The sequence below is a fragment of the Nannobrachium achirus genome (assembly GCF_963921795.1).
Source record: "Nannobrachium achirus genome assembly, chromosome: 15".
Taxonomy (NCBI): Eukaryota; Metazoa; Chordata; class Actinopteri; order Myctophiformes; family Myctophidae; genus Nannobrachium; species Nannobrachium achirus.
Genome location: NC_137822.1, coordinates 43,445,441 through 43,459,341, shown reverse-complemented (window position 1 = coordinate 43,459,341; position 13,901 = coordinate 43,445,441). Strand labels below are relative to the sequence as shown.

At 41.6% G+C, this 13,901-nt stretch overlaps 1 protein-coding gene across 1 annotated transcript in view; it reads right to left on the bottom strand.

Annotated features, from left to right (window-relative positions):
* Positions 1-6,998: 6,998 nt before the first annotated feature.
* The window catches only part of dmgdh (dimethylglycine dehydrogenase), a 50,428-nt gene continuing 43,525 nt past the window's right edge, over positions 6,999-13,901 (bottom strand). Inside the window, exons 14-16 of the mRNA XM_080743296.1 lie at positions 13,688-13,747; positions 12,679-12,813; positions 6,999-11,168 (exon numbers count right to left, since the gene is read on the bottom strand). Of these exons, the coding sequence (XP_080599422.1) occupies positions 10,956-11,168; positions 12,679-12,813; positions 13,688-13,747 (408 nt within the window). The 3' untranslated portion in view covers positions 6,999-10,955. The remainder of the gene's footprint in view (positions 11,169-12,678; positions 12,814-13,687; positions 13,748-13,901) is intronic.

Sequence of the window (13,901 nt, the reverse complement as noted above, 5' to 3'; positions counted from 1 at the left end):
TGCAGCTGCCACACCTCCAGGGGGAGGAACTTTAGAAATGTACATTAAGTTAAATTATTTTTATTCAACATTTTCTTTAATTTATTGTTTTTTTTTTATTGTTTTTTTCCCCTTTGTGTTAGTGATCTTTCCCAAGTAATTTTTCTTTTTTTTTGGGGGGGGGGGGGGGGGGGGGGATAATTTGAGTTCATTACAGTGCACTTTTTGGTTCGTTTATTGGCTTTTGATGTTATTTTGAGTTTTGAGATTTTTCAGTGTTGTTTGGGGTTTGAACCTGGAACCTTTGACTTTTAAACCTTGGTTTCAACCATTGAGCCATTCTGGCTTGGATGTTATAATGGCGGAGGTAATATTTAACCCAACTTTTAGAATTTAGATGGACAGTGAAAATATCCAGCGGGAAATTGAACTCCTCACTCTTGGTTTGTTGGACCTGTGTTCATCTCTTGAGCCACACTGGTGTGGATGATACAATGGCGGAGGTAATATTTAACCCAACTTTTAGAATTTAGATGGACAGTGAAAACATCCAGTGGGGAATTGAACTCCTCACTTTTGGATTGTTAAACCTGTGTTCATCTCTTGAGCCACACTGGCATGGAAGGTACAATGGCGGAGGTAATATTTAACCCAACTTTTAGAATTTAGATGGATAGTGAAAATATCCAGTGGGGAATTGAACTCATCACCTCTGGATTGTTAAACATGTATTCTTCTCTTGAGCCACACTGGCATGGATGACACAATGGCGGAGGTAATATTTAACCCAACTTTTAGAATTTAGATGGACAGTGAAAATATCCAGTGTGGAATTAAACTCATCACCTCTGGTTTGTTAAACCTGTGCTCATCTCTTGAGCCACATTGACATGAAAAACTACTTCAGAGAACGTAATAGTCAACTCACGGTGGGTTCTTCAGGCTTCAGTATTATGTTGATCATGGCCAGTAATAATGTCAGTATCATGTCCAGTATCATGATGTCAGTAATAATGGTCAGTATCATGGCCAGTATCATTTAAGTTATTATATCAGGGGTAGAGGTGTTTGCAGTGGATTTTCATTTTCTGACCTGTCACCTCTCATTTCAACTTTAAATATACACTGCAAGATTGCTTTGGTGTGAAAGGCCCGGTGGTGCATGAGTGAAGTAGATGTTTCACTACTTGAAGGTTGAGGGTTTGACTCTTGATCATGGTATGTCTTAATTTTCTGTGTTTTTAAGGCGACAGGGGCGGAGAGAGCCCAGCTCCCTCTACCTCTTAGGCCCGGTCGGTGGAAGAGGTAGAAGACCTCTTAGGCCCGGTCGGTGGAAGAGGTAGAAGCTTTAGAAATGTACATATTAAGTTAAATTGTTTATTCAACATTGTCTTTATTGGGGCTTTTTATATTATTATGATAGTGTTTAACCCAGCAGTTGTGTGGTATTTTTCGGTTTATATGTGACGGCCATTGATTTTTCCCATTACCATTTTATTTGATAATTGTTTTGTTGTGACATTTGAGTTTCATTGTAGTGAACTTTCAGTTTGATTTACCAGCTATCTGAATTGTTTGGTGGGTTGAGATATTTCAGTTTTATTTGAGGTTTGAACCTGGATCCTTTGATTTGTAAACCTTGGATTTAACCTTTGAGCCACGCTGGCATGGATTTGAACTCCCTGCTTCAGTGAAAAAGTGAAAGATGATATTCATCCAGAGATCTTAAAGTTCTGTATTTGTCAGCCTCTGTGATTATCCAACGCAACACATTGTCAAGGGCTGCGACTTGAACCTCTGACTTCTCGACCTCAAGGCAGTTACTCTATTAATTGAGCAACCATGACAGATATATACAAGCCATTGTCAAGTAAAATCTGATAAATACAAATTTGGCCGCAGACCACTATCTGAAAACATGTAGTGCCAGGAGCTCCTATAAGAAAGATTTGTATTAAAAGATAAAAAATGTAAGATGTTGGAGACAAATAATCAAGCTGGGGAATCAAACCTGTGACTCCCAATACGCCCAACACCATGCAATGACCCTCAAGCACCACTAGAGATCACTAGACACCAGACTATATCACCAAATCTCCTGTAATTATGAGTGTGTTGAGGGTTAGGGTTCCTATCGCCAAAATAAAAGTCTGGGTTTCCAAGGCTAGGGTAAGGGTAACCCTATGAATGTGTTGAGTCAGGCAGAGTTAATAAGGCACAAAAAATGCTGAGCCCCTTTAAAGCTGATTGAAATAAAAACGTAAAACATTGAAAATGTAGGTCATACAGATCGGGCCAGGGGAGGGTAAGGCTGGGCGAGGTTTGTTTTGCGTTTTTCCAGGGGAGGCGAATGTCGCTTCTCTCCTCCGACCCTCCGAGCGGCGGTCACACGTGGCCAAGTTGTGCATTTTGTTCAACTTGGCCAGGTGTGACCGCCGCTCGGAGGGTCGGAGGAGAGAAGCGACATTCGCTTCCCCCGGCTCCACCCATTACGTCCTGACAGCCAATCAGCGCTGCTCAGACACAGAAATGTTTGGGACTCACTTTTTTTCTGCTAAAAAAAAAACGTCTCGATTCCCATTGAAAAAAACATTGGCAGAATTCTGGTTCTTACTTGTAACAGAGTTTTTATTGCAGTATTGATAGCCTACTTTTACTTCACTGGAGTATTTTACTGCTTTCTGTAAAATGCTTTCTGTGCTGCTATTAAAGTTTTTCTGATGGAAATCAGTCTTAAAAGTAAAGACTAAAGTGGGAACTGAACCACGACCTGTGGTTCATCAGTTCAGAATCTTAACTCATTGAGCCACTTGATGCTCAAGCCATGATGGTATTTTCTTAATAGAGGAACAACAAGCAACGTTACAAACGAAGGGAAAAAAAATAAGCCATTTAACAGCATGTTTGTCTATGGTTTGTTGTTGTGTTGCTTGTCTGGATGTTTGAATGTCATGATTATATTCTACGCTGAATTAATTGGTGCTTTTCTCATCAGCCAGGCAGAAACCTGCGAGCTGCCTTGGAGCCTTTAAACGCAGGCCTGTCAACATTGGACTGTCAGAATCCAGGAGACTTATTTTTTGAAGCGCTTCCAAGGTGTGGCTTTGTCTGTCCCGTACATGTCCCGTACATGTGGGCCATCTGATTGGTCAATTTTGTCTGTCCCGTACATGTCCCGTGCATGCTTGACCAATTGAGGATTGGTCAAGCTTCACATGCCAATTTGGCCCTCCAGACAAAATCATTTAGAATTCAGAATTCATAAAAATATAGAACTAAAGCACATAGAAAGTAAAGATCTAGAACACAGAAAGTATATGTGGCGGAGAGCGTCGCAGCCCCAGCCTGAAGCCTCAAAAGTCTAGTATCTGCTCTCATTCCATAGGGATGTCCCTTTGGATCGATGGTTAAGATATTGGACTTTTGCGTGGGAGGCCTGGGTTCGAAGCCCGGGTGGGGTGGTCCGATTCCTCTCCATTACATTGGTGCCGTGACCCGGATCCGGGCTTCCCCGTAGGAGGAGGTCAAAGGGGGGTGAGTGTGGCGGAGAGAGTCGCATCCCCAGCCTGAAGCCTCAACATTCTAGTATCTGCTCTCATTCCATAGGGATGTCCCTTTGGAGTGATGATTAAGATATTGGACTTTCATGCAGGAGACCCGGGTTCGAAACTGAGTGGGGAGTTTCGGATCACCTCTGTCACATATAGATCTAGAACACAGATTTCATAGCTCTAGAACACATAGAAAAATTCATTGCTTCACTTCGAACCGAGGTTTGATTTTTTGGGGGTGCGTGGAACTAGCCTGGCTCCAGCCAATAGACCCGCCCACTCTCTGAGTGAACTGCATCTCTTGGCACCCTGTAGACAATAGGGCTTCCGGTGTGTGTCAAAATTCCTAGCGGAAGTGCTGCGGTTAGCGGAAGTTACGTCATGCGATGCGGGTCTGTTTACATTCCCCAGCGAAAAAACTAAAATAGATTGTAGCTCTTAACTCACTCTGAATAGGTTTAACATTACTTGAATCAATGTTTTTGTTTGTATGTTGTTTATTGCGAGCGTAACCGACGGAGCAGGAGACGCAGACCAGCTTTTTTCGTGCAGGGAATACGTTTGCAGGAACACCGCACTGAAAAAAATACAGCTTCCGGGAAAATTCAGCCCCCGCTCCCAGAACGTCTTCTGCCTTCTATTGTCACCAGGCTTTTCTCTTCGCAGATGAGTAAGCCTGGCTACGCGAGGCTAATCTCTTGGTCTGGATATGTCATATGACGAGTCTCTTGATTCGGTTCAAAGCCGTATCTTGGCGAACCGACCAATGAATTCAAAGCAAGACGGAAAAAAATCTACAGAAACAGTGGAGGGAGGGGTGGCTGCGTGGCTCACCAGAGTTCTTAATTGCTCCCTTTGAACTTCAAAATAGGGTTGCCACCTTTCAGAAATTGAAATAAGGAACACCTCTTCCGGGCACGCGGTGCGTGCGTTCCGTGCGCGTGGCACAGCCGCCGGCCGGCGAAAAAATGCAGTCCCAAACCCATGAAATGCATAGATATAACTATAACACACAACATGGTATAACCTATATTGTTTTGCAGTTTGAAGTGGCCAATTGTTTCTAAAATTTGAATAAGTTAATTTTGTATGAAATAAAGCAATGAATGATTTGAACCTGGCTCTTGTATTGGGTCACTTGGTGGTCAGTAAAGAGAAGGTAGTCAAGAAACCATTAAGTCATATACTTAAAGTTTAAAGTGCTTTATTAGCAACGAAGATTACAAATGTTTTACTTTAGGCTGAATAGGCTTCACTATAGGCTTCACCTGAGCAACTTTACAGAAATAAGAGCCCAAAATACTTATAATAGTCAGATTTGGCAACACTGCATGGAATTTCTTCCAACCTAGCCCAACATGGCTTATATTATCAGACCTGGCAACTGCATGTTATTTTTCTCCACACACTGTAGGCTCTTTTCTCTTCGGAGATGAGTAAGCCTGGCTACGCAAGGCTACTGTAGGCTAGGTTGCTTGGCAAGCAACCTTCACTGACGCTGTCAAGCCACGGGTTTGTTTCTTCCCACTCGCGTCTGTACCTTTGTAGGCGTCTGTCCTTTTTTGAGGCGGTGGAGTATTGTCTTCAGACGACATTTTTAAAGCGCGCGGTGTGCGCTGACTGTAACTAGGCAACGGTGATTGACAGCGACATGCAGTGCATAATGCAGACAGGGGCCGGCCGGGCTAGCGAGAGGAGAGGAGAGGAGAGGAGAGAGCGACTGTGAGGCGGCTCGCCTCACCCTCTCCCTCCTTTTGCTGTCTTTTCCTGTGTTTTATTTCATTCATTATTGATAAATTCTGTGTTGAGGTTTTTGTGACAGACCTTTATGGGGCATTTGGTTAAATACGGAACAAACCGCGTTCCGTATTGGTTCAATACGGAACGCATCTTTTAATTGTCCAATACGGAACGATTCCGTATTATACGGAATGGGTGGCAACCCTACTTCAAAAGGACTCCGAACTGCAGGCATTGATTGAGCCATACAAGTGTCGAGTAGCTCGTTAGTGATTCTCTCTAATCAGTGAAACATCAAAGACACTGACCTGTTGGGTGCATGTCATTGAGGGGAGGGGGATGAGGGATTGTTTTGTGTGCAAAAGTCAAACACAACCCTCCCACCAGATCGCTTGTGATTGGGAATTTCAAATTTTAAATCCCCTCCCCTTTGAAATCTCAACACAATGGCTCAGGCTCAGACTCTTAAGCTCCAGCGCAGAGCCTGAAATCAGGCTAGCGTGGAACTCCCCAACTGGGGTCTGGGGGTCCTCACCCCAAAACTTAACAGATATATATTTTCCTGTGTTCTGTAAAAATTGGTGCATGTTTGATACATTTATCAGGCTTGCTTTACTAGCATGGGTACAATTTCAGCCTTAAAATGCCAAATGTACCTACATATTTGATGATCAAGCAAAATAAGACATCTTTAATAATGACTTCTCATCTTTAAGTCATTACTTAAGTGCTGTATGATCTTGCATGCATGCCCCCACCCCTAAAGTGAAACATTTGAACATAGTAGATTTAATTTCCTGTGTTGTTCTGGTGAATTTTGTGCATGTTTGATACTTTTATCAGGCTTGCTTTACTAGCATGGTTACACTGTCAGCCTTAAAATGCCAAATGGAGGAGTACAGATGTGATGACTGAAGCAAAGTAAGACATCCTTAAAAATGACTTCTCATCTCTAAGTCATTACTTAAGTGAATATCTGTTGCATGCATTGCCCCCACCCCTAAAGCAGGGGGTCTTTACTTGTGGGGGTCCTCCCCCAGAACATTTTTAACATAGTAGATGTAATTTCCCTGTGTTCTGGTGAATTTGGGGAGTTTGATACCAAATCGTAGTGAAAATAGCTGATCTACAAGCACACAGCACGGCACGAAGCGGGCTTGTAGATCTGCTATTTTCACTAGCTTGGGTCCCCGGCAAATGTCGGATTTCTTTTTTGGGTCAAGAGCTAAAAAGCTTGGGAACCACTGGACTATAGTGCACTTGGTTCTCAAACAATGAAAATAAAACATCACAAGGATGCAACTGGGACGTATCATCAGTGATGTAGCCTGGGGTCGACGGGTGTTTCGGGTCTCGCAACATCATACACCCTCGCCCAGGTGACCCAGCCGGGGTTGATCAAGTCCCGACTTACGTCCCAGTAGCTATCCACGATCAGTCCTATTAGGGAAAGACAGGGTCACTCAATGTGCTGCACTGGAACTACTCTGCCGGGATTGGGGGTACTATTCTGGCGTGTGTAAGAACTAGGCTCTATTACATAATATGTAAAAGATTAATTAATGTATTTGCCCACAAACCCCCCTTCTGACAATATGTTGTGCCAGTTGAACCCCACACATAAAAGATGTTTAAAAAAAATGTATCAAAATATATTAAAAAATGTTGAACAAAACGTGTAAGCATGTCCAGAATACAAATTAGCCTAAACAATCACAAACATTGTGATTTAAATTCATATTTTTATATTTTTATTTAAATTCAAAAGGGGAGTGCACACAGACACGCACGCCGTCCGTGTACACAGTTGTACAAAATAAAGAGATCGAGAAAGGCAGCCAAGAGCATTACCTTTAATTATATGCAGTACTTTAAATGCACACTCATTTTCTTACAAATAAATTATTACTTTTGTTTTTTTAGTTTTTTCTTACAGAATTACAAAAAACAGCTTTATTTTATTTATAAACAGCTATTGCTTCTTTACATAATAGCATTTGCTTGCGTTCAACTTGCCGTAATCATGCACTGGCCCTTTAAGACACAACAACCCGTGTAGCAGCAGCAGCACCTCATTCTAGTGTTATGGAAATATGTAAAAAATAAAATAGGTAGAATTAAGACTTTAGTTTTTGGATAAGCATTTGAAATCGCCATTTTAAAAAACATTGTTACAAAGCAAATACATTCGATCACATAATTTGACATCGTTGCACACATAATAATACATTCACAAGAATACTGTGTAGCACTTGTGCATATCATGACCTAACAGTCAGTCAAGTGATCAATGACGGAAATATTATCTTTCACAAGTCGTCTAAAACTGACTCTCTTTCTCCTGGAAGCACCGTGTGAACTTTTCACCTTTTACGGTTTGGTTTTAAAATGGAAATATATGCAGATGAAGTTGTTGTACGCTTAATGCTTAAAACATGTACACTGTATACTTCATTGACTGGGGTCCTCGAGGAGGTTTGTTCCAGGTCCCCTCCTCCTTTTCCCTCTACGCCTAAACCTCTTTGCTGTAAAACAGCAGATTTACAAGCTCACAGCGCATCACAATAAGACACGCTGTGAGCTCGTAGATGTTCCACTAAGCTATGTTGCTTAATTTATACGCAAAAGCGTAGGCAAGTCTAGTGGTGGGTAATATATAGACTCAAATATCCCATTAGGATATTTGATGCCATTATCATGATACTGATGTCACAATACTGGCTTCAATGAAAAATAAAAAGCTAAAAAAGAATTGACTCACACTTCATGAGCTCTTAGGCCACTTTGTGATTAACAGTCTTTTACCAAGTGAAACCGGTCCTTAACACCCATGGCGCCAAACTCGTTCAGGGACGAGTTAAGGCCACTAGGTGTCCCCCTGCCACAGGAAGTTATCTCGTTCACGGACGAGGCAACAAACAGTTAACTTTTTGAGCCTGCAGCTGCCCTTTGAATGACCTGAGTCCAATATGTCACCCAGCCTGTGCAGGCAGCCCCTCTGGGGAAGAAGTCAAGGAAGGACTTAACATGGCTTTAGATTCTACTTTGAAACATAAGAACGGCTTTATCTAAGAATGAGATGAAAACAGCCCCATGGAAGCAGAGAGCTGATTGTTTTCACGGCGACACTTTACCGCGATTTTACCGCGATTTTTGGATTTTAGTTTCGCGAGCGTTTGTAAACAAATGGATTATCCTCCTCAATCTTCTCTGGACACGCACGTGCACACGCACAAAGCTTGCGGGGCTCGTCAAAACAAAGCGTAAGTCAATGGTGGCAGCAGCAACAGCTATAAATGTTATAAACCTTAGCAGGCCATGTGTTAACGTCTCCCAGCACTGCTCAGATGTGTACTGTATGTGGGTCCTCAAGCTATTAAACAATTACTTCTACCACTTTTTCTAGTCACGTGTTCAAATACTGGATTGTGATTGGCTTAAAAGAGTGGTAAATCAGACAACTCTAGTGAGTTGCTCAGAGTCCCCGGATGCGTTGTGATGCAAATGAGGCACATTTCCGAGATCAATGCGCCTCACAACGCATCCGGGGACTTTGAGAGTCGGAACACCTTTCCCCACACTGTATGTGGGTCCTCAAGCTATTAAAAAATACATATTGTATCATGACGGATACCCTGGATGGCTTCTAGTACACGAGAATGCAACTAATGGCACTATTGTAGGTGTCACATGGCTGGACCACATCAGAAACATGGACTTCTACAGAGGTCTTGCACACAGCTCACAGACAGAAGGATGAGGCTGGCAGGGGACTGCTTCAAGCACCCAGAACTGGTGGCAAGCAAACTGTCTCTGAGTCAACACAAGGCACAGCTGGGAGGGGAAGAGCACCACCTATGTAAGACTAACGGTCGATTCATACTTTAATAAAGGAGCCGAGTTTATTTATACATTTTGCCCATGGGCAAAGTTTTCCTTATTTTTTTTAATCCTAAATTGAGATTCTCTCTTCTCGTATGCTAAAAGCTAGTTTACTATGCAGTATGTATCTTGGTCATTTTGTTCCCATGTTTTGTTTCCTTGATTTTTTGGCCACAAATGTCCAAAAACGCTATTTAAGACAGATACTAGAGTCATTGTTTACCTGCTATCCTATATTTTCTTTGCGTCAACACACACCATCTCTCTGCACTCTACTTTGTAGTTTATTGACTGGAGTTCATGTTTACTCTGTTTATTCCGATCTCACACTTATACGTCTCTCTGGAGGAGAGCATAATGAGAACAATATAAATGTAAAATTGTGCTGGCTCGTCAAAAAAACAAAAACTACAAGCTAACAACGCGGCAGTGGTGGAAAAATAACTCATATTTCTTATTCAGGTAAAAGTATCAATACTGCAATGTAGAAGTACTCTTTTACAAGTACAGTAAAAGTGAGGAATTCTACATTTACTCGAGTAAAAATACAAAAGTATTGGCATCAAAATGTGCTACCACAAGTATACTCATTGTACAGAACGTCCCATTTCAAGTTTTCAAATGTATAAAGATCTTTTGAAAATAGCAGATCTACAAGCTCACAATGCATTGTGAATCCTATTTTCAATCAGCAGAAATATATATACAGGGCTGAAGTGGTTCTGTAATAATAATCAAAATCTACAAATAATGTAGTTGAGTAACAAGTACAATATTTGCTTCTGAAAGTACTGAAAATCGGAAATACTCAGATAAAATACAAAACCTCAAAATGAGTTAGTTACTTTACACCAGCGGTTCTCAACCTGTGGGTCGGGAACCCCAGGGGGGGTCCCCAAATATTTTTTTGGGGATCCCCAGATGATTAAGTTAATGTTTTCTCTCTCAAAAGTAAACAAACCAACATAAAGTTTAAGTGTATGGAGGGTATCTGCACATTTCTAAAGGACTTTTTAACACCTCTAAAATGACAAATTAAACATTGGCCAAATTGTCAAATAGGCTATTAGAGGCAGAAATTGAAACTTATTATACAAAATAAGTAGTGCTCTTCAGGGTGGCGGGTCCCCAGTTAAAATATGAAAAGCCTGAAAAGGTTGAGAACCACTGCTCTACACCACTGCAACGCGGCACCGAGTGCCGCGCTGCGAGCTTGTAGATCTGCTATTTTTGAAAAATCATGAAAATTATAATTTTTACCCGATTCTATAAGTGTCTTTTGAATCCTTCTAAGACTTTTTGAAAAACCTATGTTTCTATGTCAGCAATCTGGCCAGCCATCGTCAAAGAAAAGGTCCTTTTCACTTAAATGGAGCTAAGTTAGTCTGTTCTTGAGAGACTACTATGTCAGTAGTTCTCAAACCTTTTCATGTGAAGGACCCCCAAAATGATATTTATTTGGCCACGGACCCCCATCTCAAAATATCTTGTTCCAGGGACCACCCAGAAGCAAAATTTGAGTTACAGACGTTCGCTTTGAAAATACATATATTCAAAGAAACATTTTCACGACTTTTTTAAAAATAGCAGATCTACAAGCTCGCAGCGCGGCCCTCGGTGCCGCGCTGTGAGCTTGTATATCTGCTATTTTTCACTGGTTAAAGCAGTCAATAAGTCTAAGCCTAAATGGGTTAACTTGTCGTTTTTCTTTCTTTTTTTTTGGCGAGCAACACTTTTTTAGGGTACTTATAGGAACCGTACAAACAGAGTAAAAACGCAGGGGCTTCCTTCCTTCCTTTGTGTTTACGCTGCGCTCTTGGCCTTCTTCTGCAGCCTGGTCCTGGTGGGCTCTGTGAGGACCAGCGGCTCCTGCACCACCATGGCGGGGTAGCGTTTCCCCATCAGCTCCACCTCCACCTTCTGGCCCACGGAGGACAGCGTGACGGGCAGGTAGCAGAACGCCAGGCTCTGCTGGATGGAGTAGCTGTAGCATCCCGACGTGGTGTTGCCCACCACCTGACAGGGTCAAAACGGGGGAAAATGGTCAAGGTCCACTATTCAGCCCGGCGGCTACAGAGATAATTGTTCACTTTGTGATACAAGCACCAAATTTTGCACAAAGTTTCCTCTGGACCTACTTTTTCCAAAAAGCAAGTTAGCCACTCAATTAAAAACAAATAGGGTCGGGGTCCCATTGACTTTCTATACAGTAAAATAATACAACAAAATAAATCTGCTTTAAGTAGCAAGTGAGGGGTCAAACTAGGGTTTTTTTATGAGCCTGAATCCAATGCAAGCATTTGTTTTGCAAGAAAAACATTCCTTGGGCAGAAAGGCCCCCACAAAAGCGTGAAAACCACGGTGAAAAGTGATGACTCATCACTAAACCATAGTGTTGTGGTGCCCTTTCTAGCCCAAGGAATGTTTTTTTGTGCAAAACAGATGCTTACAATGGATTCAGCACCATGAAAAACCCCTAGTTTGACCCCTCACATGCTATTTGAAACAGATTAATTTTTTTTGTATCATTTTACTGTATAGAAAGTCAATGGGACCCCAACCCTATTTGTTTTTAATTGGGTGGCTAACTTGCTTTTCTGAACAAGTAGGTCATAGGCATTGTTCATGCCAAATTTGGTGCTTGTATCAAGCACCAAATTTCTATCAATAAATTGACTTGTGGCTGCTTGACTGTAGTCCTACACGGCCATGTTGAGGACCAACACAGGTGTTTCAATGTGTCTGATTGGCATAGAACTAATGTTCTAGTCTACGCTAGGGCTGTCACAATTATTACATAATCGTCTAATCGTGATTATTTGACATTATCGCAATTATTTTGTCATAATCGTCATAATCGTGAATGTTGAAAAATTTCAGAAATAGTGGAAATAGCAGATCTACAAGCTCACAACGCGTCGCATCGCGACGCGTTGTGAGCTTGTAGATCGGCTATTTCCACTATCAAAGTTATTTTTTAAGTAGTAAGTTGTCAAATATGTCAGTAATGTATTTGTATATTTAGGTTATGTGTCATATCTACCATGTACAACTTCAAAGCCTAAAAGCCAAACAGAAGTGTAATTATCAACGACAAAAACTCAATTAAATCGTTAATCGCCAATTATTTGATTGACAATTAATCGGCATGTAAAATGTCATATCGTGACAGCCCTACTCTACGCCAGTCTGAACACCTGTGTTGGTCCTCAACATGGACAGTGTAGTAACCCATGATTCTCACAGCAACCGCAGATCGCTCCAGACTGTACATAACGGCGATATTAATCAGATGAATAAATCTCTGTCTTTCTAAGAAATCCTCGTCTATGGCACACAAGTGCCTACTTTTGAAAAGACGTAGATCTCCATCTAAGGCACGAAATGTGTTAACGTGGGCGCGTGCCGCGATCTTTATCAAATCGAATCAATTAAAAACTCAGGCGTGGCAGCCTGGAACAGTGGGAATAACTGGGGAAACTGGGGATATGGCAGTAAATGAGTTAAGACGTTAGTGTTTGCTGACCTTGTCGTTGAGCCAGATGGTCTCGTTGCCCTCGGGGTCGACGTTGTCCGTTTCCATGGTAACGTAACACAGCTTCTTCTTCAGGCCTTCAGCTTTGATCTGCTGCAGAGCTGCCTTACCTATGAAGTCTGCAGGCTGGGAATATAGAACATAATATAAGATATACGTATTACAGTGATGTCATTACGTGCGCATCCCGCATCAAAAACTCATTCAAGTCACCCAGGGACTCATTCATTTCATGGTCCTGGGGTCCCGGGGATGCGCCTCCATTGGAGTCCATGTTAAAATAATTTACCGCGTAGCGGTAAAAGAAAAAAAAAAAGAAATTCCACAGACACCACCATTGTTCATGGGTGAAAGCATCCTACTTTACGTAGGGTAAAGTAGGATGCTTTCACCCATGAACAATGGTGGTGTCTGTGGAATAAAATAAAATGTTATCCATGTAGAAAGGCTTAAACAGGCGATAGAAACGTCAATGTTTTGATTCCACCGACGTCCGACGCCATTTTGCGCACGTAAACTTTATATTGAGGACTCATAAAACTTTTCTGAGACCCATTTGAATGACCAGTTGACCACCTGTGGGTCCCGGGACCCATTACATTGAAAACCTAGTAACATCACTGTGTATATATACTGTAATATATTACATTTAAACATACTGCAGAGCTGCCTTGCATATAAAGTCAATAAATAGGCTGACTTATAACCATATTCAAATGAAAATGTATTCATAAATGTAAGATATAAAACATATACTGTACTGTATAAGAATATAAGGTACAGGCAGAACAATAACATATGGACAGATAAATATAAGACTGTCTACCATTATTAGATTTTATTTGTTCTCTTTTGGTAATACGTCTGTAAAGCACTTTGGAACTATGTTTGGAAAATACAATTCATTCATTCATTCTTTCATTCATTTCATGCATTAATGTTATAATCTCGCCCTTAGGGCGTCTTACCGGTAGTATAAAGTAACACCATATAATTGTACCTTGTTGAGTTTAATGAAATAGTCCAGTCCAGCCTCCAGAGGGTTGGTATCACAGTTCATCTGATCAGGAAGAAAACACAGTTAAATGAGCACTTCACCCATGTTCATTGTACTGCCTGAGAAAAGATCAGTCTACAAAGAGTGAGAGTCATGGAAGGCGAGCTCTCTAGGGCTTCCCACACACCTGCAGGCACAAAGTCTAGTCTAGTGTGTG